The 25,464-nt window shown below is 46.0% G+C and overlaps 1 protein-coding gene across 2 annotated transcripts; it reads right to left on the bottom strand.

Annotated features, from left to right (window-relative positions):
* Positions 1-116: 116 nt before the first annotated feature.
* On the bottom strand, positions 117-25,464 carry LOC117210931 (facilitated trehalose transporter Tret1-like). Of its 2 annotated transcripts, XM_033454398.1 has the most exons (7): positions 25,376-25,464; positions 19,058-19,511; positions 8,372-8,561; positions 7,941-8,112; positions 7,583-7,855; positions 6,081-6,389; positions 3,290-3,715 (listed from the first exon to the last, which is right to left on the bottom strand). In XM_033454398.1, the coding sequence occupies exons 2-7, from the start codon at positions 19,287-19,289 to the stop codon at positions 3,290-3,292; spliced, it is 1,602 nt and encodes a 533-aa protein (XP_033310289.1). In that variant the 5' UTR covers positions 19,290-19,511; positions 25,376-25,464. The 2 variants fall into 2 exon arrangements, with proteins under 2 accessions (XP_033310288.1, XP_033310289.1); XM_033454397.1 differs by lacking the exon at positions 25,376-25,464 and having other exon boundaries at positions 117-3,715; positions 19,058-19,289.

Here is a 25,464-nt window from a genome sequence, read left to right as displayed (position 1 = left end):
CGGCGAACCTCTCGAATTTCAATCTTTGCGTCTGACACAAACAGACTCGTACTACTAAAACAGTGGAAAGGATGGGACGCAAGATCGAGGTACAAAAAAGAAAAAGATTTCACCTGTTACTTAACGAGTAATACTTTAAAGTTATAATTTATTTAGTTGTAACAAAAGTATCGTAATTACACTATACGTTTAATGCGTAACAATACGTACATACGTATATATATATATGTACATATATACAGTTGCATAGGATATATATATATATATATACAGTATCGTCGATAAGAAGTTCCTAAACTTGATTTCCTTTGTACCCTGATTATTTATTTGAACGTTATCACATTCTCTCATTGCTTCGTACGCGATATTCCACGTGATCATCATACTCTATTTTAAAAATCTACTTTGCTGACAATCGCGTGGAAAATCGTTATCGCTGGATCTGTCTAATCGCTTCGAAGGCCTCGCGAACAATGCGCGTACTTCAATCTTTTTTTTTTTTCCTCCGTGAACAGTACAATTTCCTCTAAACATGACGTTACTTAAATTAAAAAACAAAGATAATAACAGGTTCTGCGAGCGCTTCTCTTCTCGATCCAAGTGGAAATTCCATACACCGGGTAATTCGAACGTCACTTGGCCGCGGTTCTCTTTTTCCTGCCATATTCTTTTGTTTCTTAATCGAGTTTTTAAATTACGTTTTACACGCGCGTGCAATCGGGTCATCTTAAGCATATCTTAGGAAAAGTCTTATTGCTCTTTGAAATAGAGGAACATTTCAGGAATGATTCTGCAACGTCTAGCTCCGTTTTCACGATCGGAACGAAGAACAAACGCATCGGAAGTCATTGTTGCGTACAGATTCGAGCAAAGGAAAATTAGTTTCTATCAATGACGACGATTTCGCATCCTCGAGAAGTTTACCATGGACGATATGTTTCGTCCCATACTCGGACGATTCTGACCTCGATGAAATCCGATCGAGGCGCTCGACTTTTCATCGCGATGAATATGTACGCAACGACCGACTCGATCGATCGTCGATCGTTGTACACGCGGTCGGTCGTTCATTCTCCCTTCGTTATTTCCAGTGTTTTTCTTTTCCTTCGTTTCGCTAATGCGCACGCATCAACGAATAACCGCGTTTCGTTACACATCGCGTTACCAAGCCGATAATTTTTCCTCTCTTTTTTATTTTCTGATCTTTCCGCGCGTATCGTTCGAGATAGGTAGATCGTGCTAGGCTCGATGAATCGTTTTCTACCTGAAAGATATGTCAAGCTCGATTAACTGCTACTCGTCGATGTGTCTCGTTTCTCCGACCGTATACCTTAAATGTCGCGACCTTGTTAGAACGGTATATATTTGGCAAATCTTTAAGGCTATCGCGTAAATGCAAATACAATTGTCGTTCCTAATCGTTAAGAAAAAAAAAAGAAAAAAGAGTGTTGCGCACACGCGTATCGCCGATGCGTGAAGGATATCTCATCGAGGAAAATTCTTGCGATCTTTTTCATACTATAATCCGAAACGAACGATTCAACGGAACCGGTGTTAATTGAAGTGAGATATAAGTAAGTACGTCCGTTGCTAGATCGCGCGAATAACAGAAAACGAACTCTATCGATACTCGAATAAAAAATAGTTACGTTACGACTTACTATAGACAAAATTATGCTTAAGAAACCAACGTTTAGACCTAACATCGCGCAACGAATGCTCGCGAGATGCCGTTTATAACCAGGGTGAGAAATTCGTCGAAGAAAGAAACGAAACGCTAAAGGAAGAATGATCTCCGAACGCTACCGCACGAAAAAAACAAAGAAATAGGAAATGTGCGCGCTAGCGTTAAAACGTGTCATCGATCTCGCTCGGTTTTGCCCGCTGCTAGGGTTAACACGTTGTCGCTTGGTTTCTTGGTCACAGAAATTATGCATCGGCCTTCCTAAGAACGGGACGAGAGTCGTCCAAAGTATAGCGCAATAGTTTCAAGAAATAATTTTCCGTAGAATAATCTTCTCCCGAGTTTCGTTGTTGCGTTTAAAAGTCTACTCTTGATTAGAAGGATAAAGACGACGAGAAACAAGAAGGAACGCGAGTCTCCGCGAACGTTCCAACAATCGCGTACGAAATAGGAATGTGCTCTCTCCCTGTCTGATCGTTCGTTACGATAAGATTCGCTTCTCTAATTAATCTTCCTGCATCGTCCCTAAACGCAATTAACGCGTCCCGCTCGTGGAAACTCCACGACTCAGCGGTGAGCGACCAAATACCGACTACGTCATTTTCTTTTCTTTTCTTCTTTTATTTTTTCTTTCAGTTTTATTCCGCCTGACGCGCACGAGCACACCACACGTCTCAGATAAAGATCGATCGTTTTCGCGGAATTCCCGCGCGCAAATCGCTCGTCCGTTCCGCTTTACAATCGTACGATTTCGCGACTGCATCGAAGAACGATCGTCGAAGACTCTTTTTCTCATCTCTGCGCCATCTCTCTCGCGATTCTACGGAACTTACGCGATCGAAAACGGAATACGCGTCGGTGCGATCGTTTCATGGTCGGTGTAGCGGATCTCGTCCTCGCATCTATACGTATCTAACGCGGCGTTGAGTTATTAAATATTATGGTACTTGGAAGGATCGGATAAAATCTTACGTACAAAGGAAACGACGCGTACGTTAAACGGCTAGGGCTTGTCAAAAAATAAATACATTCGTTAACTACTATCGCGCGTACGAGGCGAGAAACGCGCAGTAGGCGAGTACCGTTCATTAGCTGAGCTGTTCGTTCCTCGGAACATGGAAAAAGTAGACGTTATTCGTTCTATCGCTCGACATCTCTACCTTGTTTACGTATCGTTTGAACAGATTATAGAATGAAATAGGACACTCGTTCGAATCTCTGTCGCGTTTCCCTCGTCGTTCTTTACGATCGATAACGATAATATCGGATCGAATGCGCGCCGACGTCTTATCACATACGCGTATACCTAAGACCTAAAAGTCACGAGCGTCGTCGTTCCGGCCCGTTTCCTATTCTAGCGATAGGTTAGATTCTAACGACAAAAAAAGAAAACAGTATGGGATCGTCGCGTGTCGCGAGGATCCAGAATCGCCGCGATCCATGGTCTTTGGCAGTATAAAGGCGCGCTTAACGTATATACGTAGTATACAGAAATAGGAAGAGCAAGAACCGTTCGACGGATACGATTGGTCCGATACGCGAACGAGGGTGAAATCGAATCTCGAGATCGTTCTCGAGTCACCACCCGAAACCGCAATACTGTTTTCACTTTTTACTCGAGCTTCCGAACTCGGGTATCTCCGAATGTTCGACGCCGCTCAACACGTCTTGAATCTCTTGCAGGCTCTTTCCCTTCGTCTCCGGTAATATCAGCACCGTGAACAACACGCTGGCCACGCAGAATACGGCGAAGATCCAGAACAAGGCGAATTGGCCGAATACATCCTGTAGATTGTTAGCGAACTTGGTGATGAAGAAAGAGACCAACCAGCACACGCACACGGTGATTCCGGAAGCCTTAGATTTCACGTTCGATGCAAACATCTCACCCATCACGGTCCACGGGAGGGGACCCCAGCCTATGCAATATACCGCGATGAAGATGACCAGCGACACGATAGGAAGCCACGATATGGCGCTGACGTCCGACTTTGTAACATCTTGGAGGAACATGTACAGACCCAGGGCGATCTAGAAATCAAACACACATAGCTGTAAATAGGAAACTCAGGTGGCGGGATATTTGGTAAGAAAGATAATCAGCGCGGCGATGCTCCACTCGCTTCGAATAAACATCAACTCCGATCTTTCGGACGGTACGCGTCCGACGATGCTCGCAAGGCGGGAAAAAGAATTCGCGATCGGCCGATTATCAGATGATTATCAGAAGATCAGCGCTGTCGCTAATTAACCGCATTCCAGACATTTCCGGACGCGTCTCGTGTCTCACCGACGCTCGCTACCTCGATCGACTTCTCTGTCTCGTCGTCTTTTCTTACCTTCGTCATCTGTTCACCGTTATTACGAAATTCAGAAAACAGCGTTGTGGCTGGCGAAGCAACGATCGATCCTGCGTACGCGTGCACGTAACGAGGCATTGACATTGATCGCGGCCGCGGATCGGTGCAACAATCTACGGCTATGGATAATTAACTGCTCGACCTCACGATTCCAGATGCGTGAAGTCATCGGAACAACCGACGATTTCCGTGTCGACGCGTCGTTTCTTTCTGTTTGCGGAAATTTTCTTCCAGGCACGCGTTGCGAACATTACGGTAAACGAGCAGCAAGCGTAATTTTATTAATTAATTGATTCAAATTATTAATACCTATATCCGTATAGTTCGAGGTTCAGCGAGCTGTTCGACGTTAAAAAAGAACGTTCGTTCCGTTTAAAAAAAAAAAGAGCAATCAAGGATTCATTGGCCGTGGTTCAATCAGTAGGATGTCGAGAACGCGTAGAAGCGTAAGAAAAGCCTCGATAAACGCGCGTGAAAAACCACTTGTACCGCGTTATAGAAAATTCAATCGTGCATTCCAAAAATCCATTCGTCGTCGAGAGCGATTTTATTGGAGCGCGTGAAATGTATTTTCGATAATCGAAGATAAGCGAAAGAAGTTATCGCCTTTGTTTCGTGTAAAAATTGGATCGAGAATCGAGCGACGAAGGTGGATCACTGGGGCGACCGGTGAAGAAAAGAGCGAACGAAGGTCGTGCGTTCGCGTTGCACCGTTGCGATGGAATGCGACGCGCATCAGAAGTACATCTACACGCGATCGCGAGGTTACATAAATCGATTTGAATAGGCGTCGCAAGGCCGCGATCGATTTGTTGCCGCTATTTTGCAATACCTGCGAAAAGTACGCAATGGACAGTGGATCAAGGCCACGGAAACGCGATACAACGACAAATCGTTGCAAATTCTCCACGAGGATCTGGTAATCTCTCTCTCTCTCTCTCTCTCTCTCTCTCTGTGTCCTCTTTGTTTCGACGATTCCGAATTTTTCGAATTGCAATCGTGATTCAAAACGATGGAATGTACGTTCTGGTTGTTTGTGCAACTTGTCGATGATACTAATTGACCGATAATGTAATTTTAAAAGAACTGTCAATCTATCGTTGAAACAATGGGACTTGTCATTGAGATGAGAGATAAGACCGATTATATATGCCGTCTCTCCGACACGAAGAACAATAGTTTCGACTTGCCAGAGACGTAGATGGTCCGCGTGATATTGGAATTTTTCCAAGCAAATCACGATCTTAGAACGTTTCGGAATGAAATCGCTATCAATCGTTATCACTGTACCGGAGAAGTCGATCGAACGCCAGACAAATTCTAACCGCGAATCTCCGCGGCATCGCTGATATTCCAGGTGGAATAGTGGGGAACATGGCGCAGGTACTTACGAAATACCGCGAAAATTGCACGTCACGTAACTCGATTAGGTAACTGTTCGAAAAACGTGGTTATGTGACCGTCGAAACGCATCGTCACCGACGAGTTGTTTTATAATCGAGGTGGCCACGGAGCGAAAGCGTAACTCGGGGTCCGCGTTATGCTGCCTGGAATGACAATCGATCGCGTTTCGTACGTTTTGAACGATCGCGGAATAATTTGTTCGCCATTAACCGATGCTTCCAAGCGTTAAAGTAGCCTTTACGAAATATCGTTACGACACCGGAGGGTACGAGACCCGGTTAGCGTCCGGAGAATCGTACCTCTCGCTCGTAGCTGTCGTTCGATTCCACGTGCACGCGTTCGATCGAGGACGATCGATAGAAGCGTTGCAATTTTATATTTCCAAGTCGCGAGGACTAACATCTCCATCGCCTTGTTTTTCGATAAACACGACTCACGCGGTAGCATCGTAAAGAAATACACGGCGATCTTAATTGCGGCGAAAGCAATACGATAACGCGATAGCAAGGGAGCGACAGTACGTTCTTTGTACGATACAATTGCTACTTCCATGGAGTAACGTAGCTATGCGACTAGAACGAAACGCGATAAATTTATACGATAAACACGGACTTTGGAAATATTTCACTTACCAAGGAGGCAATCTCGCCAACGCCGGACGTAATGAGCAGCATTCTCCTACCAAGTCTGTCAACGATCACCGGCGTGACCCCGGAAGCAACCACTTGCACACTACCGACGATCAGAGTCGATATGGAGTCAGGTAACGCACTGTGCGCAGCCTGGAAGATGGATCCCATATAGAAGAGGACCACGTTGATGCCACTGCACTGTTGGAACGTCACGAGCAAGCACGTATATATCAAAGCTTTAAGGTTCGCCTTCACGTTGAATAAATCGCTGATCTTCGCTTCGCTCTTGAATGCTTCGTCGATGGCAGCCTAAACACCAAACAAACAGGTTACGATCGACTATCTATTTATTCATTCGAACCATATCGCAAACGCTGATGTTAGTTGCTTTCCGTACCAAAAAAATTGAATCATCTTCCATCGATAAATCCAAGAAAAATTTGTATTAAGGGCTTGATAAACAAGTTGCGCGCAACTTGTCGCGAAGAAGTGTGAAAAAGTTGAAGGAAAACGATGGAAGAAGAGATCGAAGAAACGATGGACGACGAAAAAAAAAATATCGGTTCGGCGACCTACCGATCGAGATCCATTAGAAATTCATCGAATTTTAACAACGCGGTCGCAGAAATCGAAAGATCGAACGTGGATACGCGTGACGATCGCGTTGCTGCGGCACGTGACACGTTAGTCAGCCGACTACGCAATAGGGCATACTCGGTAGCGTATAGAGGCACGTTGGAGGTTGCAGGAACGCTGCTCCGCGCTGTCATCATTGACGGATCAAGGAACGACCTTACCCCCGGCCTCGTTAAGCAAACGTTACCCGAACGCCGCACTGATACGACGTTGCGCCGCTCGCTCGCGCTTTACCACGCGATCGGTCTTATCGCGGCGCTCCTCTTATCGACTCTCGCCCTCCGCATCGATTTTTGGTAAAATTCCTGTGTTTATGCGAGACCTTGTTATCAATCCTTCCGATTCTTCTTCTTTCGTCATACAAAACTCTGTTTATATTTATCGTTTGCTGGTTGCTCGTTGCTTCTATAAACGATGCAAACTCTTGCGACGGTTTTAAAACCGTGCAAACGTTACTCCTTTGTATCTATTCTCCTGCACTTTGCCGTTACGTACAACAAGGTGCTGCATATTGCGTATTAATATTGCTGCGTTATCGGATTACGATTATTCCTAACGCAATCGCGCCTGGTCCATTTAACGCGCCGGAAAAGATCTCGAGGCCTCGTTCAATTTCGTCTCGCATAACGACGGTCATCTTGGTCGGTGTTGCGACATTCAGGCACGTGCTTCGTATGTACGAGCTTCTCTCGCGATCAACGTGACCTTTCCGACGCGTGCTGGCGGAAATTGTTCTAGTCTCGACAGCACACGGAAATAGTCGGTACCGCGCGGAAATAGAATTCAACGGACGACAACGACAACGTTTCTGAACTACTCTCGGGTCGTATTTTTTTTTTTTTTTTTATTAATTTTCCATTACAAACCTGCATTTCGTCGGCTTCCTTTTGCACGCTAGCGGGAGACTTGCATCGTAACCAGGCCAAAGCTTTGATCGCCTCTTCTCTCTTGCCGATCTTCAGCAAATGGTACGGCGATTCGGGCATCATGAAGAAACAAGCGACGAATACCACGGGTATAATGCCGCAGAGTATGGCAAACGTCAGATACGACACGAACGGTCCGATGCAGTACGCATAAAGGAGACCGAAGCTGACGAACAGTTGCAAGAAGGATCCTAGAGCTCCTCTGACGGACGTCTACGTAATTGCAAACAGGATGGAATATCGATTAGACGCGTTATAACGAAGCACTCGAATTGGAACGAGTGGATGCGACGTTTACCTCGGCGATTTCGCCGCAGTACATAGGAACGACCGTGAAAGCGAACGACAAGGCGAAGCCGAGAACTATTCGTGCCGCGTACAGTTGATACACGACGCCAGCCGTTGCCACTAGGATCCAACCGGTCAGAAATGGTATCGTACTGAGTAGCAGCGTCATCCTCCTACCGCATCTGCGAACCGATTAGATCGGATTAGACGAACCGTCTTGCGTTTACGTATTTACAACGGTGTGCGAATTTCGAGCGTTAAGCGTCTATACGCGCGATAATTCCGGCGAAAGACGTTCGAAGCTCGATCAGCCGCGTGGTCAAGGCTTCGAGTTGAAAGCCTTGGCCAAGTTTGACCACTCTTTAGAACGTGCTAGGTCTATCAACCAGTACACGCGATAACAGATAATAATACGATTGTTCCGTAGAAATCGCGATGTACCTTTCCGCTAAATATCCAGCTGCGAAACTGCCGATCACAGCACCCACGGAGACCAACGAGCCGATCCAAGAGTTTTCATCCGGGGTTATCTTTCTGCCGAGAGGATTGTCGTCCACGCTATCCTGTAGCCTAGGTAATATCGGACTGGTCCATCCTAACAAAGCACCGGCTGCAACGCAGCACAAATTTGCTGAAATCATAACGTTCGTTGCTATTAATCTCTTCGTCCGTCTGGTGCAACGGCATCTGCGCGAGAAAACGACACGACATATTCGAAAACGGTACAGACGATTAGTTAGTCTCGTTTCGCGCGATCCAAGATGTACGATTAACGAGGGTAAACGATAACGAACCATCTCCTTCAAGTATATATTTTTCGCGTGCGCGATAGTCACGGTTAAGTTACGTCTGCTGGTAGAACGACCGCTGGTCACGTTTGTCTCTCGCGATTCTCGATTCTCGTCGTGATCCGTGCGCATAATCGGTGTGCGACGTCGGAGACGAGAACGACCAATGTTCCGAATAGATTTACGTGAGAGAGAAAGGGACGGAGATCAGACGATGCGAACGCCAGGCACGTGGAACAATTTACCAACGACGCCATCGATAACGCGTTCAAAAAATATACGAACAACGGCTCGCACGTCCGATAAACTCCGACCGGAGAATGTTTTCGTGCCCGCCCAGATCGAATTCTTTACGAAATTACTTTTTCGTCTTTCTACGGAGTCAACGATCCTTCCGAGTCCGTCCACTTAGAATCGCGCCGTCGCTTTTACTCTCGCTTCTTCGCTCTCTTCTAATCGCTCGTTAAACGTCTCCTACGAAACGAGAAGCAAACAAATGATCGCGCTGTACTCTCTGTCAACGCGCGAGACGAGAGGAGAGCGGTTAAATCGATACGCGATAGCAAGGTGATTTTAACGCCGGATCCATCTATTACGTTAATTATCGTTCGTACTATCGCTTTCGATTATCTGGTCGTCTTCGACGCTTTCTGTGTCTGCCCCCCCCCCCCGTCCCTCTTTTATTCCTGTGGCGTTCGACGCGAGAAGTTCGATCGTCGATACGCGAAATCGAATATCTCCGATCGTACAACGGTCGATCACTGGTAGAGCGAACCGATAAGAAAGAATGGAATCGCGATCGCGGCTGCATTTCGTGCCTGACTCTCTGTCCTCGTTGCGGAGATGATATCATCGAGAATAACATAAATCAGGAACGTTTTGTCATGTTATGCACGTTCGAAAACGTCCGATGTCTAACGCAACACTAAACTTTACTGCTTACGTACACGGCCTAGCTTAAACCTACGCTTATCGACGTAATTAGAACGTTTGATTCGTCCGCTGTGGGATCTTGGTATTTTCGAAGATGAAGCTTCCGAGTCCTCGACGAGAGAATTCGACGCTCCTGTTAGCGAACGACAGCGAGCATTTTCATAGGCAAAATGTAACGCGATAGCTTGTATCTTGCCGCCTGCTTTTCCGCCGAAACGCGGTTACGAGGATCGGTAGTTCGAGGGCGTTTCGCATGATCGGCAATTTCAAAGACAACGCTCGAGAATCTCGGCACACCTGCCCATATAAAGATACGAGAACCCGACGTTCAGTGGAGCACGGTGTTCTTGAATCGAAGAAATTGGATGGAATTGAACGAGACTACGTTAAAGCAGATTGACTAATCGAATTAGACTGGTTAAGATAATCGGCGGATGAATAGTTTAAGTCTTTATCCAGCGCTGTAAAATCTCGATTAAGTGCGACTGGTCGATCATGTTACGAGGAATCCAAGGTAGCAGAAGTCTCTCGTTGCGCTATTGTGCGTAATTGAAATGGACATCGAACGTTAGAACGACGAAACGTCGGAATATCGCCGGTAAAACGAAATATGATAACTTTTTCTAGGAAATCGAAGAAAGTGTCAAACTAGACAGAGTCTAGCGATTTCGAAGTGGCGATCGAAGGTAAGGAACGAAGGAGTCCGAGTACGACCGTCGTACGCGACGAAACGACACGTTAAACGTTGTAGCCGAGAGCAATGCAACAGGTTTACATAATCGCCGCGGAATCGCTCTTATATCATCGGATCGCGTGCGACATTGCAACGCGAAATAAAAATAACCAGGCGTGTTCCTCGCGACGAATGGTTGCGCCGGTCGCCGCGTGAAAAATCTCTTGCCGGGATATCGACATCGGACATCGTCGACTTGTTTGTTCGCTACTAGGTCTGCATTCTTGGATCTCTAATAATCGAAAAACGAGATAATCCATGTTTGCGTTCTTCTTGCGTAAAGTATCTGCCGTTCTTCTGTCAAAGCATCGGAGATATCATCGTTTATTCGAAAACGCGTAGAAGGAAAGGACACGACTCGAACGCGATTCGTTCTTCGAAGGGGATAAACGTGAAAAGGAAGAAAGCGTTATCGATCGGCGAATTACCGCAACCTCGTTGATCGTTCTAAATCGTTTTAAACATCGCGTAAATGGATCGATTAATTTCTTCCGTTCTACAGCCGCGGGAAACGTGCAACGAAATAACAAAGAAACTTCACCATCGAAACGTTTAATTACCGTAATATCGCGAGCGGAGACGATATACTGCCGGAAGCGGCGTTCAGATCGGCAGGAATCGTCGTATTAACGAGTCCGTCGAATCTCGTGTTTTAATAAAAATAATCAACGATAGGATCAGATACTCCGCGACGCGTTTCCTTCGTCGATATTCGTCGTAAAAGAAAAGCGAAAAGAAATTCGATTCTTTCGATCGATCGCGAACGAATTTATCGATTACTTGATTTGAACAGATGTCTCGCCAATTGGCCTGCCTGCCAATTACCATTGGCATCCGCGACCAAACAACTTGTTCTATCGACTTCTTTAAACGACGATGACTTAATCGATGCGCACTGTCAAACATTTCGATCGTCATTGAAAGGTGAAAAAATAGTTTTCGTCGGCGATTACGAAAGAGAAAGAAACCGATTCGTTTGCTTTCGATCGTCGCGATTCTCCGTCTATCGTAGTTAGTCTATTTCCTTCGAATCTGGATTTTTCAACTGATAAACTTGACGGAAACGATATCATCTGTGTACAGAATGGTGGCAAGCTGTTATTAACGCGCTGAATCTTTCGTTTGTCGCTACGTGGTAAATCTGCGCTCTGGCAAACATAGATATCGGTTCAGATACTCGTTTATAGACACGATCATCTTCCGCCACTGTATACATTAAACTCGTACAGTGCTACAGATTATAGTAAATAGTCGCGCACTCGAAAATCTTTATCGTTCTTCCCTAAGCGCTATATCGTACGAACGATTCACGACTCGCGCATGCTTCTCCTATCGACTGACGATTCGGAATGGCCGAATTTTGATTTCCCATGGTTTTTTTAATTTCTCGTCGTCGACTCTTCGATCGAATCGAAATGACATCGGCGATACGTCGCGAGCCATTTATCGTCGCTATTTTTGTCCAGGGACAAGAAGGCCGCTATCGGTGACAGCGGAGAAACGATGGTCGTTGGTGCGTGATTTATCGATAACGAAGCTCCTAGGGGCGTCTAGAAACTACGTCGTTGTAAATTTATGCGATTAGACAAGAACGGAGTCGTGATTACCGTTGAATGGCAAAACAGTAGCCGGCGCTAAAGAAAAACAGAAGCAAAAGCAGAAGCAGAAGGGGTATTGGAACATAGGAAATTTTCAAGTCGATAAGAATTCTCATGAACTTGAGAACGTTGCGTTATCAAGTTGTACGATATGCTTCGATGAAGTATTTCGACGACGAAAGAAACCGTTTTTTTCCTTGCTTCGAAGAGGGGTGGAAATACCTGTGCGTCGAGTTGTCACGTGTATCAACTACGGCTAGATAATGCGCGAGCTAACTTTGTCAACTCCTGTGTGGTAAAAAAAGATAAAATAACGGCGATTAATAGTCGAAACGATAGCGGTAACGTCACCGCGCTACTACAACGAACTCTCTATCGTGAAACTAGCAAATTCAGCGATGTTTCCACTGTTTCTTCGCTATATTTTGCATATCCAATTAAGCGTGTTTACAAATTGCGCAAACGCGGATTTCCATTCATTTTTCCGCGATAAAATTCTAGATCCTTCGAGGGATTTTTTTCCGATTCGAAGCTTCTGACTCGCAAACACAGTCGTCTAAACATAGACGGTATTAAACAGCCGCGAAACTAACGTTTTCAAACATTCGCCAACGCGTCGTTAGCTTGAAACGCGACGCACAATTCCCATCGCGAATAACTCGCGGTGGGTGTCGATCGACGAATCATCTCGCCAGACCGCGGATAAACTTTCATCGTGGCACGGTCGCAGGAAACGGACCGCAATGCGAATTTTCGTTTTTCGTTCGTTTTCCCGTTATTACGTTCGTAACTTTGTAATTCTACGTATACGTTAATTTTCCACTCCTAGATTACTGGGACGAACTGAACGTGAATAAATATCGTACGTCTGGCGTCAAAATCGTATTACCGCTGGCAATAATAATTATTATAATAGTTGTTGCTATAGAAAGTTCTGAACGACGATCGCGGAAAAACAGGAAATTGTCTCGATAGCGGCATTAGAAAGTTGGTCGTTTCTCGCGCGAGAGTCTCTGATTGTCGCGTATTTTTAATTAAAAAAACAGTCGCGATAATGAGCGGGTAGAAAGCAAGAAAGTACGGAGCAGTGATCGTAACCAACCGGTACCTTTAATAACGAGGAAACGGAACGCGGTAAACTCTCATTCGCGAATAAGCAATATCGTCGAATAAATGGAAAATACGAGCAATTTAAATTGCCAATCTTTCGTCAAAGATATTTTACGAATAAGCGAAAGTTTCTGGCGGCAGGAGAAATTGCTTAGGCGCGACGTTGTTTCGATATCGTTGGAATACGTCATCGATGGGTGGATCCGTATAGACTCGATGTTTTCATGCGACTGGATTAAAACGAGAAAAACCAGATTATCGTAGATTTATCGTCGTCGGTCTTATTATTCGATTCCTTTGGTTCTTCGGTCTTGCGGAATCTTTTTTCTACAAAAATAGCGCGGGAAAACGTAAATATTTTTATTCGCGGAGGCTCGATCGGACGAGCGCGAATTCAACTTTGATATCGAACGATGTCTGACCAGCCTCCCTTGACGCAGTGCTCTTTCGTCGCGATAAAGCACGAATCTTTCGCAAATTATCTAAATTCACTACGATATTGACTTTTCACCTTTCGCCGACGTTCGTCTCGATCCTCGCTCACAATTAACCAGATAACGCTATCGATGAATTTAAAAGAAACTCGTGAAAAATCCTAATTCCATCAACAAAGATTCTAGGGTAAAATCGGCATTCCGTTTATTCTTGTTTATTATTTATACGGCGCGGTAGAGGATAGCCGCGATCGACGAGGCTCCAGATCGAAGATCAAGCGAAAACTACTATCTAGCGGCTATATTAGATTTATCGCGTTATCAGTTCCAGGTAATAACGTGAAAATCGCGACTACCAGAAATATAGTTATCGTAGGTATCTTTTCGCGATCCTGGTCGAATTAATTTGTTTCTTTTTTTTTTTTTTTCGTTCGAAAGGGAAGAAAAAGGTTCGAAAAGTATTATTCGTGGAAACTTTGCTCGAGCTCGAAGACGGTCGACTTATTATTCGAATCGGTACGATATCTTTGCGTGGCATCGATGCGTTTTAAGACTGTAATTATATTTTAAGGCGATATATGGGGCAATTGGACGAACGACGAGCATATTTTTGCAAACGGAACGTCTCGTTACGAGATTCGAGAAAACGTACGTAGCGTGGAGCTATTCCGTTTTGTGGCAAACATTCGTGATCTTTGACACGAAGGAGATATCGCTACTCGAATGTTTAACAATAACGAGAGATAAGAATTTATAAGGTAACGAGGAAATTGTTGGAATACACGTGGCACGATACGCGCCTCTGGTCGAGTAAGATTCGTCACGTCGAACGGGCAATTGGCATCATCGAGGGAGCGAGCTTCGAGTCGCGTGAGAGAGACGAGCGAAGCAGGTGAAAGTGACAGGGCATACGATCAAATTAATCAACGTATACCTCGCCCATCCAACCTATTAAGATTCGACGTATTAAGTACTCGATCGTCTCGAGATTTGAAGATAATCGCAATTGAATTAAGAGCTCTACGATTACGATTTCACGATGCGTTGTCGTTTGCGAGCTTTTTTCGGGATTCCTTCGACTGGAACCGCGCGCGATTTTCTTAAAGTTGGTTAAAGTCGAACGCGGCAAATTTGGGAAATATGGCGCGAATCGAAGCTGATCCGGAGAACTTGGACAATCTCGCCGGAGTTTACAGATCGATCCTGCGAACGAAGCTCGACGCTTCGCAAGTTGCAAACCGCGTTTTCGTGAAATTTTCTATTCGGTAGCGATGATTTGCCGGTTTTGCTGCAACCTTCGAGAAATAGTAAATCATAATTATTCGTAACGCCTTAGAGATAACTGATCTATTTTTTCGAATGCTAATAAGGGTGAACTAGCAGGCTATGTATACTAATAAGCAGAATCGTATTTATTCCGATGAACGATTACGCAAGCAAGCACGCTTTTTTAACCAGACCACTATCTGGCTATAATTACGTCTTTATCGAGCCAACTGACACTATCATTATTTTTAACGAATCGTCGCGGTAGCTCGTCATACATCTGGCATCGATCCTGTACGATCGATCGGTAGTTACTAGTCGAACAAAGCGCAAATACTCTAGTCGACCGATCGATTTTTTGTTTTCGCGCTCTCGACTAATCTTCGATAATCAATGCATTATCTTGAAATCCGTTATGTAAAACTCTCCGTTCGGATAAGATAAAAGCACGTGGGCAGGGACGAGGGAAAAGGTTTTTAGAGCTTAGCCGTCGCGATCCGACGATTTTATTCGACGCGAAGAATCGATTTGTTCGATGCAGAGAGGCGACCATCGCGTGGCACGAATTTTCCGAGCGCATACATCGGCGCGCAAATCTTTGCAGAAGGCGGTAAAAAATTACTTTAACGCGCGGATTACGAAATGAAATTTAACGACTTGGTCGAAACGAAGGACGCGCGTCTCGTTTCTTCGAGATAAACGCGAGCCACGACCGTCGACCACGCCGCAGGAGAGCCTCGATTTCTCGAATTCTCCGCGGCCTTGCTGCAACGCAACAACGTTACGACGATGCGTAAAACGGGAAAGACCAAACGAAAAACTGCTTTCGTGGCAATTCCCAAACGATTCGATTTTCCCTAAGACGTTGTAGGGCGTCTCTACCTATGTAGAAGGAGCGAAGGCGTAGCCTCGTGAAAATGGATAAAAGCTCGCTCACGGATCGTTAAAATCGGACGATGTGGGCGGACAAATCTTCGTAGGTCAATATTCAGGCGTGAAAAACGGCCGTTCGTCACCGTTTAAAAAATCTAGTTTTAGCTGAAAAATTTCCAGCGATATTCGAGAGGACGACCGCAAGATTTACGTGGAAATTCATCTTTGAAATATTCGGGACGTTTGACGCTTATACGCGAACGAGATAGTCGATACGTACGGTATAGGAGGGGGGGGGGCGAACCTTTTACGAGATTTATATCGGTAGAGCGATCGACGCGAGAGAACGTGATCGAGAATACGGTCGAACGAAATGCGAAGAGTGTCGCGTGCAGGACAATGGGTTTACGTGGGAGCAACAGTCGCGAGGAGAGGTTCGTGTCCTCGAACGGCCGCGAATATTAAACGATTCGCATCCGGCGTCCGTCCAAATTGAATCACGCCCGCTGAAGATTCCAATCAACTCAAACTACATCCTTGTTAGTCACAACATTGGTAACAATTCGGTCATCCGATACGTAAAACCTCGAAACAAATCGCGCCGTCTCCAAGCGTTTAGACTCTTTCGTCCGTGATATTTTTGTCCGTGATTTTTCAAACACTGTAACTGGCGATTACTCTAGATTCGGCTCTCTGTTGCGATCGTTTCGAGCGCTCGAAAATTTTGCCAAATCGCGCCTGTATATTCGTCGAATCGACGCACGAATCGATACCGCGTGTTCGCGTTTCTCTTCCACTTTGTTCCAACTTTGAACCAGCGCCGACTTTGCCGCGTTCCCTCTCTTTCCTCTAGTTTCGTTTCTTTCGTTTATCGCGTCACGCTATTTCCTTCGCGCCTGTCACCTACGAGAGCCGCGTTAAAGATAAACGGCGTTATTTTCAGTCACGGCATACCGATTTTCTTCCTTGACACTCGTACGGTGCTATTCGAGGTCTTCCTTCCTCGATCTGTTCTTTTTATTCTTTCTTTTTGTTTCTTTTCTTTTTCGTCGCCTGAGAGATTACATTTCGATATATTTAGAAAGACAGTCACTAAATATACCGAGAGAAGGGCGAAGAGGAACGCGAAAGAGAAACGAAAAACTATGGACTGTCGATGTGGACCGGTTGGATCGGAGCAATGCCAACAGTTGTTGTTTCTCGTTCGAGTCTCCATCGTCGAGCGTTTGTCCGATTTTACGTCGCTCGTTACGAGAGGCTGATGGAATTCGTCGATTCAAAGTACAATAAAAGAAGGAGGGCGTGTAGGATGAATCACGGGAATGCAGATTATTTCGAGCGAACGTTTTCCGCTCGAACACACGAAAACGATACGATGTTCGTTGGACGGCGTGAACTATCCGAATACGTATTTTCACAATGAGTTATAGAAACGCGAGAAATGGTCCGTGAAACACGTGGATGCCACCGTTCTGTCGCCGACAACGTTATCTCGTCGTTTTCAACGGTTCGATCCACGTAACTCGACGGCGAAATCTATTCCTCGCTAAAGCATCGACCATGCGATTTCTACGTGGAATCTCTACGTCCGCCTACGCGCACGATCGTAGTCGGGAAGAAAACGAAGCGTTGGGAAACCGAGATTTTACTTTATAATTACGTATAGCTCGATGGCGACTTGGATCGTGGCGGCAAACATTTAAACAAATATCGCCGATTGTCGATAAACGCGACGTTGCATAGTCTCGCGATACTCTCATAAATTTGGACTCTTGAACGATCTACGCGTCGTTTCCAACGGAAGCAAAAGTCCGACGTCGAGAGTCGTGGAATCGCGATACTGTTCGTCCCTGCTCGATCGCAAATTCATATTTGCTTAGCTGTCTGGTATAACGTACGCCGGATTATTCGACACGCGCTTCTCCTAGAGGAATAGAACTCTAGAATTTTCAATTCTCGTTTTCGCGCGTAGTAAAGCATCGTTCGTTTTAATCGAGAAAAATTATACGCGTCGTCGTGATCTACCGAGAGCCAGAAGTAAACGTCCGCTAGGCTCTACCCCTTAATAGCTACCATAGCGGTAACGATAATAGGAATCTTTGAAAAAGACACGCACACGAGGCAGAATATATCCGTAGCATGACGTCGCGTATTCTTGCGACAAAGTCGGTGCGCGCGCGTTTCCAGCCAATATCGCTTCGAAACGCACGCGACCAGCGAAAACGCGCTCTCGTCCGATCGTCTGTTTACATCGCTTCCTTGTTTTGCGCACGAACACGTAAATTCACTTTTGTTTGTCCGTCCATACGTATAACGCGCTATACTTTACGCGATCGTTTTGCTCGAACGTCAGCGATTAAGTAAGAAAATCGTTTGCTCGTTACGCTGTTACTTCGTTTGGGCTATTTGTTAATTATCGAGCGAGGAGTCGAAGATCGTAAGATAACGGTTTTGCCACCTGTACGTGAAACGTTTTTAAAAAAAATTTACGCACGTTACGAGCGAACTCGTTATACCGTCATCGTGTCACCGTGGTATCGCGGTATAGCATGATAATAAGTCAATTACGATTCGATTCGGCCGTTTAACGTTACGACGGTGAAACATTCAGGAACGAGCGATAAGAACTAATTTCATAAAGTAGCAGTCGCTTCGATTCTACTCTACTCGAAGATCGCGATTCTTTCTCTTCTTGCCACGAAGAATCACCACGAAGCACCAAAGTTTCTTCTTCTCGAAGCGTTGTACGATGAAAGGCGAATCGGTCGACGATTAACGGAGAATTACACGTAGAATCGATCTTTCGTAGTAGTTCGTTAGTGAAATCGAGTCCGTTGAATTTATCTAATCCGTATCTTGGAAATCTTACGTCGTACAGATATTATCGACGTTCGACGGACTCGTTAGCGCGGTAAATTTCTTTCCGCGGCGTCCGATTTATCGAACAAACTTTTCCACGAGTATGTCAAATTCTACGAACGATACGATACCTCGCTGCTTTCCAACTCTAGACCGCGAATACCGCGTTTCGTTCGCTCGAAAATTCGAGTAACCTTTGAAAACATCGAGCTTTCGATACGCGCACCTGATAATTACAGATAATCATTGAGCTGCTTATCGGTAAAAGATTTCCACGCTCGTCGACCACGTCGATTTCGTACTTTCGCGTTCCATCGAAATCCATCGATTTTCGAACGAGAATTCCACGATCCCTCGAACAGCGGCGCGTCGTGCGAAAATGAAACGCTTGCCAACGGAAAAGGTGGCCAACGACGAGCGGCTCCGGGGTCGCTAAACTCGGGTTGACGGACGGCGTCGTCGATAGATGCGACTCCCCGAGTCGCGGATCGAACGTCCGCGTTTAGCCATTGAGAAAAAGGGTTGAAACTTACCCGCTGCAGCGGCGAGATACTGAAGCAACGTCGAGCCCTTCTCCGTCATTTCTGCGGCAGGACACTGGTCACCGATCGTGCGATACTTGGGTAAGCTACCACCGAACTTTATGGGATATTTTCCAAGGGTGGGTGAATAGTACACCGTCGAAGTGCAACTCGTTGGTACAGGGCTATAGGCATACTCTTTATAGCGCCCCTCTATTTCCTCCTGGACGTGGGTGGGGGCCATTTCTCTCTCCTTTTCTGTTTCTCCCTCTCTCCTTGCGCGTCGCTTCAGCCCGTTCCTGTCTCTCGCACGTACACGGCCCCGTTCGATAAGCCCCGCTCCACCTCCTCTCCCTTCCCTCGTGCTTCCTCCTTCCTGCGAAACGAGCTTCGTCGGTTCGTCCTACTCTCGCACGCTTCGCGATTCTCCCTCCAGCTAGCGACGACCAGCAGTCTCCTTCTCCGGCTGAAATTGCAACAACCGTATACCGTGAGTTTTCGACCCTGCGGCCAGCTACGGTTCGTGCCAAGGTCGCGCGATCGTCGGTCGATACGGCCGACCGACGGGGTTGAAACGCCAACAGGCGCCAAGCGGCGCCGATCGTTTCGCTTTTTCACCGCCACGGATAGTCGTGCTGCTATTCGCGCGGCTATCGAGCGTGTTAAACAGGCTGTACGAAAATCTATGGTTCTGGATCGGACGATTACTTCGCGTGGTTGTTGCTTCGCCTACGTTTCCCGTTTCCAAGCTGCCAAGCTCGTAAAGCCGGACGCTTTTAACGCGAACGTTAGCGTTAGCGTCGCCAGGCCGAAGGTCAGGGTCGTGCAACCTGCAATGGCTTGGCCAAGTTAACGATCGTCCTACGTGTTGTCGCTTACGTTCCATCGCGGATTCCATCGCCTCGTCGATCGTTACGTTGTATTATATAATTATAATTACGGAACATTTTTTCTTCGCGTTCGTTATCGTTTGCGTATCTCGTCGATCTACGCAGCTGTCCGAGAGAAATTTTATCATCGGAAAGAAACGAGCTCGCTCGAGTAAGAAAAAGAGCCGAGATCGGGTGTGTTTCTCGGTCGTTGGAAACGCGATGCAAAATCGCGATATAAAGGCAAGAGAACGACGAATAATTCCATCGTTTTCGTTTCGCGCTTTTGCAGGACAGCCTACTGAACGCGATAGCCCGTTGATCTTTGATTTTCTCAAGGAAACTCGAATTAGCCAGAACAGGCTAAAAATTTATATCGTCGTGTCTTTCTTTACCATTCGGATGGAAACTTTGCAAGCGAATCTAAGAAAAAGGTTGCGATAGACGCGTAAAAAAGAAGTGCCGTCATCGAGAAATCTTCGCTCGTCCTTCTCTGTATATCGCTGTTGGACGATCGCGATTGTTCTCCGTATCTGCATTATCTAACGTATCGGATTTTTCTTCGGGTTTCGAAACGTTTGTCGCGATCGAACGAATACGTGTGTGGCGTAACGGCCGCGAATTAAGTCGGTCAGCAGCGGCGGTTAAAAAGACTTTACCCTTCGCCTATTACGCGCCCCTAGCATCGGCGCAAAAGATCGATACCAAATCGGACTGCACGTGTACCACGGCAGCTGCACTCGTGCGAAAGGGTTGGACGCGAGCTAACGGGGTTGGAAATGCGAATGCCAACGTTCAACGTCGCGATACACACGCTGTCACGAACAGGTTTCGAAGGAAACGATCGAATTGGAGTGCTATATATGCTAATCGTTACGTCGAACGACCCTCTACCTAGACCAGGCCGTACACCGCGGGCCAAACGGGAACCAGATGTCCGCTCATCCTTACTGCGTACCCTCGATAGTCTGAAAGACCCGTGGTAAATCCCAGTAATTCGCTAGCTAAGGTCCTTCCGACCGAACAAATCTTTTTTCTAAATCGCTTTCTAAAGAGTATCGTCACCTACGGCTTGACACGGGTACGACCCTTCCTAGTCCACCGAACTTCGTTTATCCAATCAGAAGCAACGTACGCTGCCCTCGCTTTCCTGACCAAAAATGTCACGAACAAATCCGACGGTCCCGTGCGCTAGACACGCCCGTCGCTAGCTTTCCTTCGACACAGCGTCGTCGCTGTACCTTATTTATTCTACAACTTTAGAATAGCGTCAGTAACGGGTTCTGCCTTTTCCCTTTTGCTACGTCAACTATAACAAAACTCTAAGAGCCTTGCTCGATCACCAACGAATGTCGTGCCAGTGTATCGCATCCGTATACGCCAACTCATTGTCGACGATATATATCGTAAGCAACGGTGTAACTCGAGCGTTAAAAATAAAAACCTTATAACCCTGTGAATCACAGTGTTATACCCTCCCAACCACCCCTATTATCTTAACGGAAATCAGGGGATCGATCGACTCGTGGTGTCGATTATTATAATCGTAACGGGAATTTGCGACTGCCGTTGACGCGTTTCCTCGCGATTGCGTCTCCCCGCGATTAATCGAAAATACACTAACGTACAAATGCAAATAGTAGTAGGGTGGACGTAAATCGACGATGGAAGAGAAGAGAACAACGGTCGCGTATGAATTCCATTAGCCACGTTGAACGATCGTCTACGTACGACTATTAAATAAATAACGACGCGTTCCTTTATATCGTTTATATAATCTTTCGACGTCAATGATCGCAGTTTCAGTTGCGTCAATGATCACAATTTCCCGGATGTCGAACTTTATTTTATCTTTGACCGACGTTTAGCCGACTCGAGTTGCACCGTCCAAGACGGCTGCGTGTCTTTGCTACTTCCTCGTCCTACGCGTCTATCCATGCGCATTTCAGTTTCATTCACACTCGCAACGATCGTTCCGCTCGTCGATTTTCATTCACGCGCTACGCGAACACTCTGCAGCGTACTACAACGATTTGCCTAGTACGCGAAGCGCGTTACATTCGTCTCACGTACAAGCTTCTCTCGTACTCGTTACTCGTCGCTGGTCGTTACGATCGCTCGACGAGATCGAAGGAAAATCGAAGCGAGATGCTGCGTGTTACCGCGTAACGCTCGCAGTGTAAGGCTTGAAAAAAAAAACAAAAAAAAAAAAAAGAAAGGAGAGAGAAAGTTTATAAACGTAAAGAACGGCGTTCCGACGATAGTTTGTTTTAAAAACGAGGCGAGTTCCATCCGATGTTTATCGGAAAGATCGATAAAGATGAAAGAGGAAAGGTATCGGTACGCCGTGATCAAACGAGCGGGGTCTTCTGTGCTCGTACGTTCGGAACCTGGGGCCGAGTTAATTGATTTCTAGAATCTCGGGATTACCGAAGGTTGCATCGACCAAAGTGCTGGCAACGAGAAAGATGATACAAGAGCCGGAAGCGTTTTTTCATTAAAAATCCGCTCCGTTGGTTCCTATCCCGGCAAAGAGTCGATAGAAACGAAGATTTTTATTATAAAATCCGAAGCAAGTTCTCTGCAAAAAAATGTTAATTTCTCGTAGAATCCGAACAGAAACTCGTTTCGTTCTTCAAATATTACGACAAGTGCTTTGTACGAAATATTTTGTACATTGTCGCGTATTACGCGTAGCCTGAAAATTTTGTAAAATTGTACGCATACATACGTACACATACGTATAAATAAAACGTTAAACGTTTGAAATATAAGCGCGGAACACGTAACATACGTAATGTTGTACGTTACACGCGGAATGTAACGATAAGGAGTACGCGGAACGCGTGTCCTCTTCGTTCGAATGCCGGCGCCCGACTGCCGCAATTCGGAAATCCCCTCCACAATTCGACGCCTCTAAGCAGACGCGTCGCTGCGTTCTCGGTTTTCGCGTCGTTCGAATCAATTTTCGGTAATATAATTATTTTCGTTACGCGAAATCGTATCGAGGAACAACATCGACCTCGATACCGTCTGCTCGCGAAATAAACGTTCTACCGGTATTTGCAACGCATATGCAATGCTAAAACATTACGTAATTTATTTCGTTTTCTTAGTCATTTTTTAGACCACGATGTCTTAATTACACGATAATTAGACAAAGAAACAACACTGGCGTAACGTACAACTACAACGATACTCGGAACGTCGATGGTAAAACGGAGTATCGTATATTTACACGACAGGCGCGTCTCTCGAAGAAAAGGTAGCTACGCGATTAGATCGTCTGTTTTCGTTCTTTTCTGTTTTCTCATTTTTCATACGCCCACTCGCGATATGTACAACGCTTCGCGAGCAAACATAACTGTAATAACATCGATGGTGTTTACAAGAATACGCGCGGCGCTTTCGTACAAGTATTTTCGATATCGATCGATCTCTATCTCGGCAGCGTTCCTGTCCTTTCGCGTCTATTTGTTTAAATATCTTCAACGACGAACGTTTTTCGGCTCGCGATACTAGTTTTAATTCGAAATATTCGTTCCGAGATAATTCCACGCCGATTATCGAAATTATCAGAATGCCGCGAGTGCTCGAAACAGGGCAATTAAAAGCTCTTGGTTAATTTCCAAATCTCCGGTATCGTTCCCACCACCACTACCATTCGCGGTATCTATCTCGTTCCAAGAAGTTTTTTCAGCGTTACGCGACTACCATCGCGATACCACTTAAATGGAAATGCGAAAGAAAATCGCGAATTATGTTCGACAGATTATCTACAACTCGAGAACCACTTATTTGTCACGGCCATTATCTGCTACCGAAAAAATGTTATCGGCCGATAAGATGGAGAGGAAACCGCGTACGAGAAATCGCGCGAAAGAAGGGTTCGTGGCTGGAATATTTGGTCGACGATGACGAAATCGCACCCGTGCTCGACCCTCGAATTCGCGTACGCGAATCGTTAGCTCGGATCGGTGAATCGTGCTCTACGACCGGAATATGACCGCCGAAACTCGCACCAGAGATTATTTCTGCCCGCTAACCGATCGTCCGCTCTTGCGGATAGAGGTGAAAAAAGAAAATAACGATTTGTTACCGTTCCGATCTGTTCTGTTCTTTCGAACGCGTTCGATCTTGTATTTGATCTCGACCCCGTGTTTCGTATCTTCTGTCGTTTATTTGCAGCCGATATTAAACCGTTTCGCGAAGACGAGCTTTCCACCGAAGATAATCGAGGATCGCTTACACGCATTGCGAAAACGTGCGTCGAAGAAGATATTTTACAATTACGAATTCGGTTATCTGCCATCGTACGCGTTCGAGTACTTATTTAGCCTTAAAACGCAAGCGCGTTGTTAAATATTGCCGATTCTATTACCGATCGATCAAAGATTCGTTTGTTGCCGTTGCCGTAAATCGAATTCGAGGCTCGAAGCAACGAGCGGAAATCTTCCCTTTTTCTTTGACTTTCGGACGGATCGTCGGGTGACGCAAACCTCTAGACATAGGTGGAGCATTGTTGAAAAAGCGAACGACTCTGGTAATTCCAAGACCACGTTGATCAAAGCGAGAGGTAATCGCGCCGACGCCAGGGACGAGGCACGTCGTCGATCCTGAATCGTTGTACCGCGCGATCTATTTCGTTACGTTATCGGAAACTACGTGACCAATTACGAATCGATTCGAGGAAGACGATGCTCGAAGACGATCGGTGCTATAATTCCGACGTTTCGCGATCTGCTACGTTTCCGTTGGTTTATCGTTCGTGTCTTTCGTTTGTATAGGTGCGTCGATAGTAGGCGGTACGATTAAACGACGATACAGACGCGCGAGCAAAAGAAAGAATCTCCGAGCAATCGGCACGTTTGTTCGCAGGGTTCAACGGTTGCGATTCTTTTTACAAACGATCGCAGGTTTCTACGAACGATCAGACACTGCTCGGAAATGAAATTCTCGTACGGTGGAACAAAAGCGTCGCGAGAACGTGGATCGTACGTCGATCTGAAACTCGCTTGGACACGGAGGAACGCGAAGGTACCGGCGATCGTCGAATCACCGGAATCTTCGTTTCGCAAGCTTTCGTCGCTCGATCGTGAACTCTTGGAGAACGCGACGGGTAAAAACGTTCTTCGAGGATCGTTCGTCCTCGACTTCGGGGACGCCGATGGGATCGGAGTTATCGATTCCGGTAGATTTCCTGGCGACTGGAAAGTCCTATTTTTCGTTGGATCCAGGCTTGCCCAGAAATCGATAAATCTTCCACCCTCGAGTCTCCCAGCGTCGCTGTGTATCTCTACGTGGAGAGAAGAAACATAACATAACGCGGTGGCGCGTCAGCCAAGAAACATCTCCAATCGAGATTCGGGAAAAGAATCGGGGAAAGGAAGATACGACGCGAGAAAAGGAGGGACGCGAGTTTAGCGCGAAACCAGAGAAAGTGAAAGAACGATCCACTTACCGTCAAGGTGGGCGCACTTTGTCAAAATGGTATTTTCCCTAAGAAACACCCGTAATAGAGACACTCGATAATCGTTATACAACGAACTG

The sequence above is a fragment of the Bombus bifarius genome, unplaced genomic scaffold (genome assembly GCF_011952205.1).
Source record: "Bombus bifarius isolate JDL3187 unplaced genomic scaffold, Bbif_JDL3187 scf7180000008213, whole genome shotgun sequence".
NCBI lineage: Eukaryota > Metazoa > Arthropoda > Insecta > Hymenoptera > Apidae > Bombus > Bombus bifarius.
This window is presented reverse-complemented; position numbering and strand designations above follow the sequence as displayed.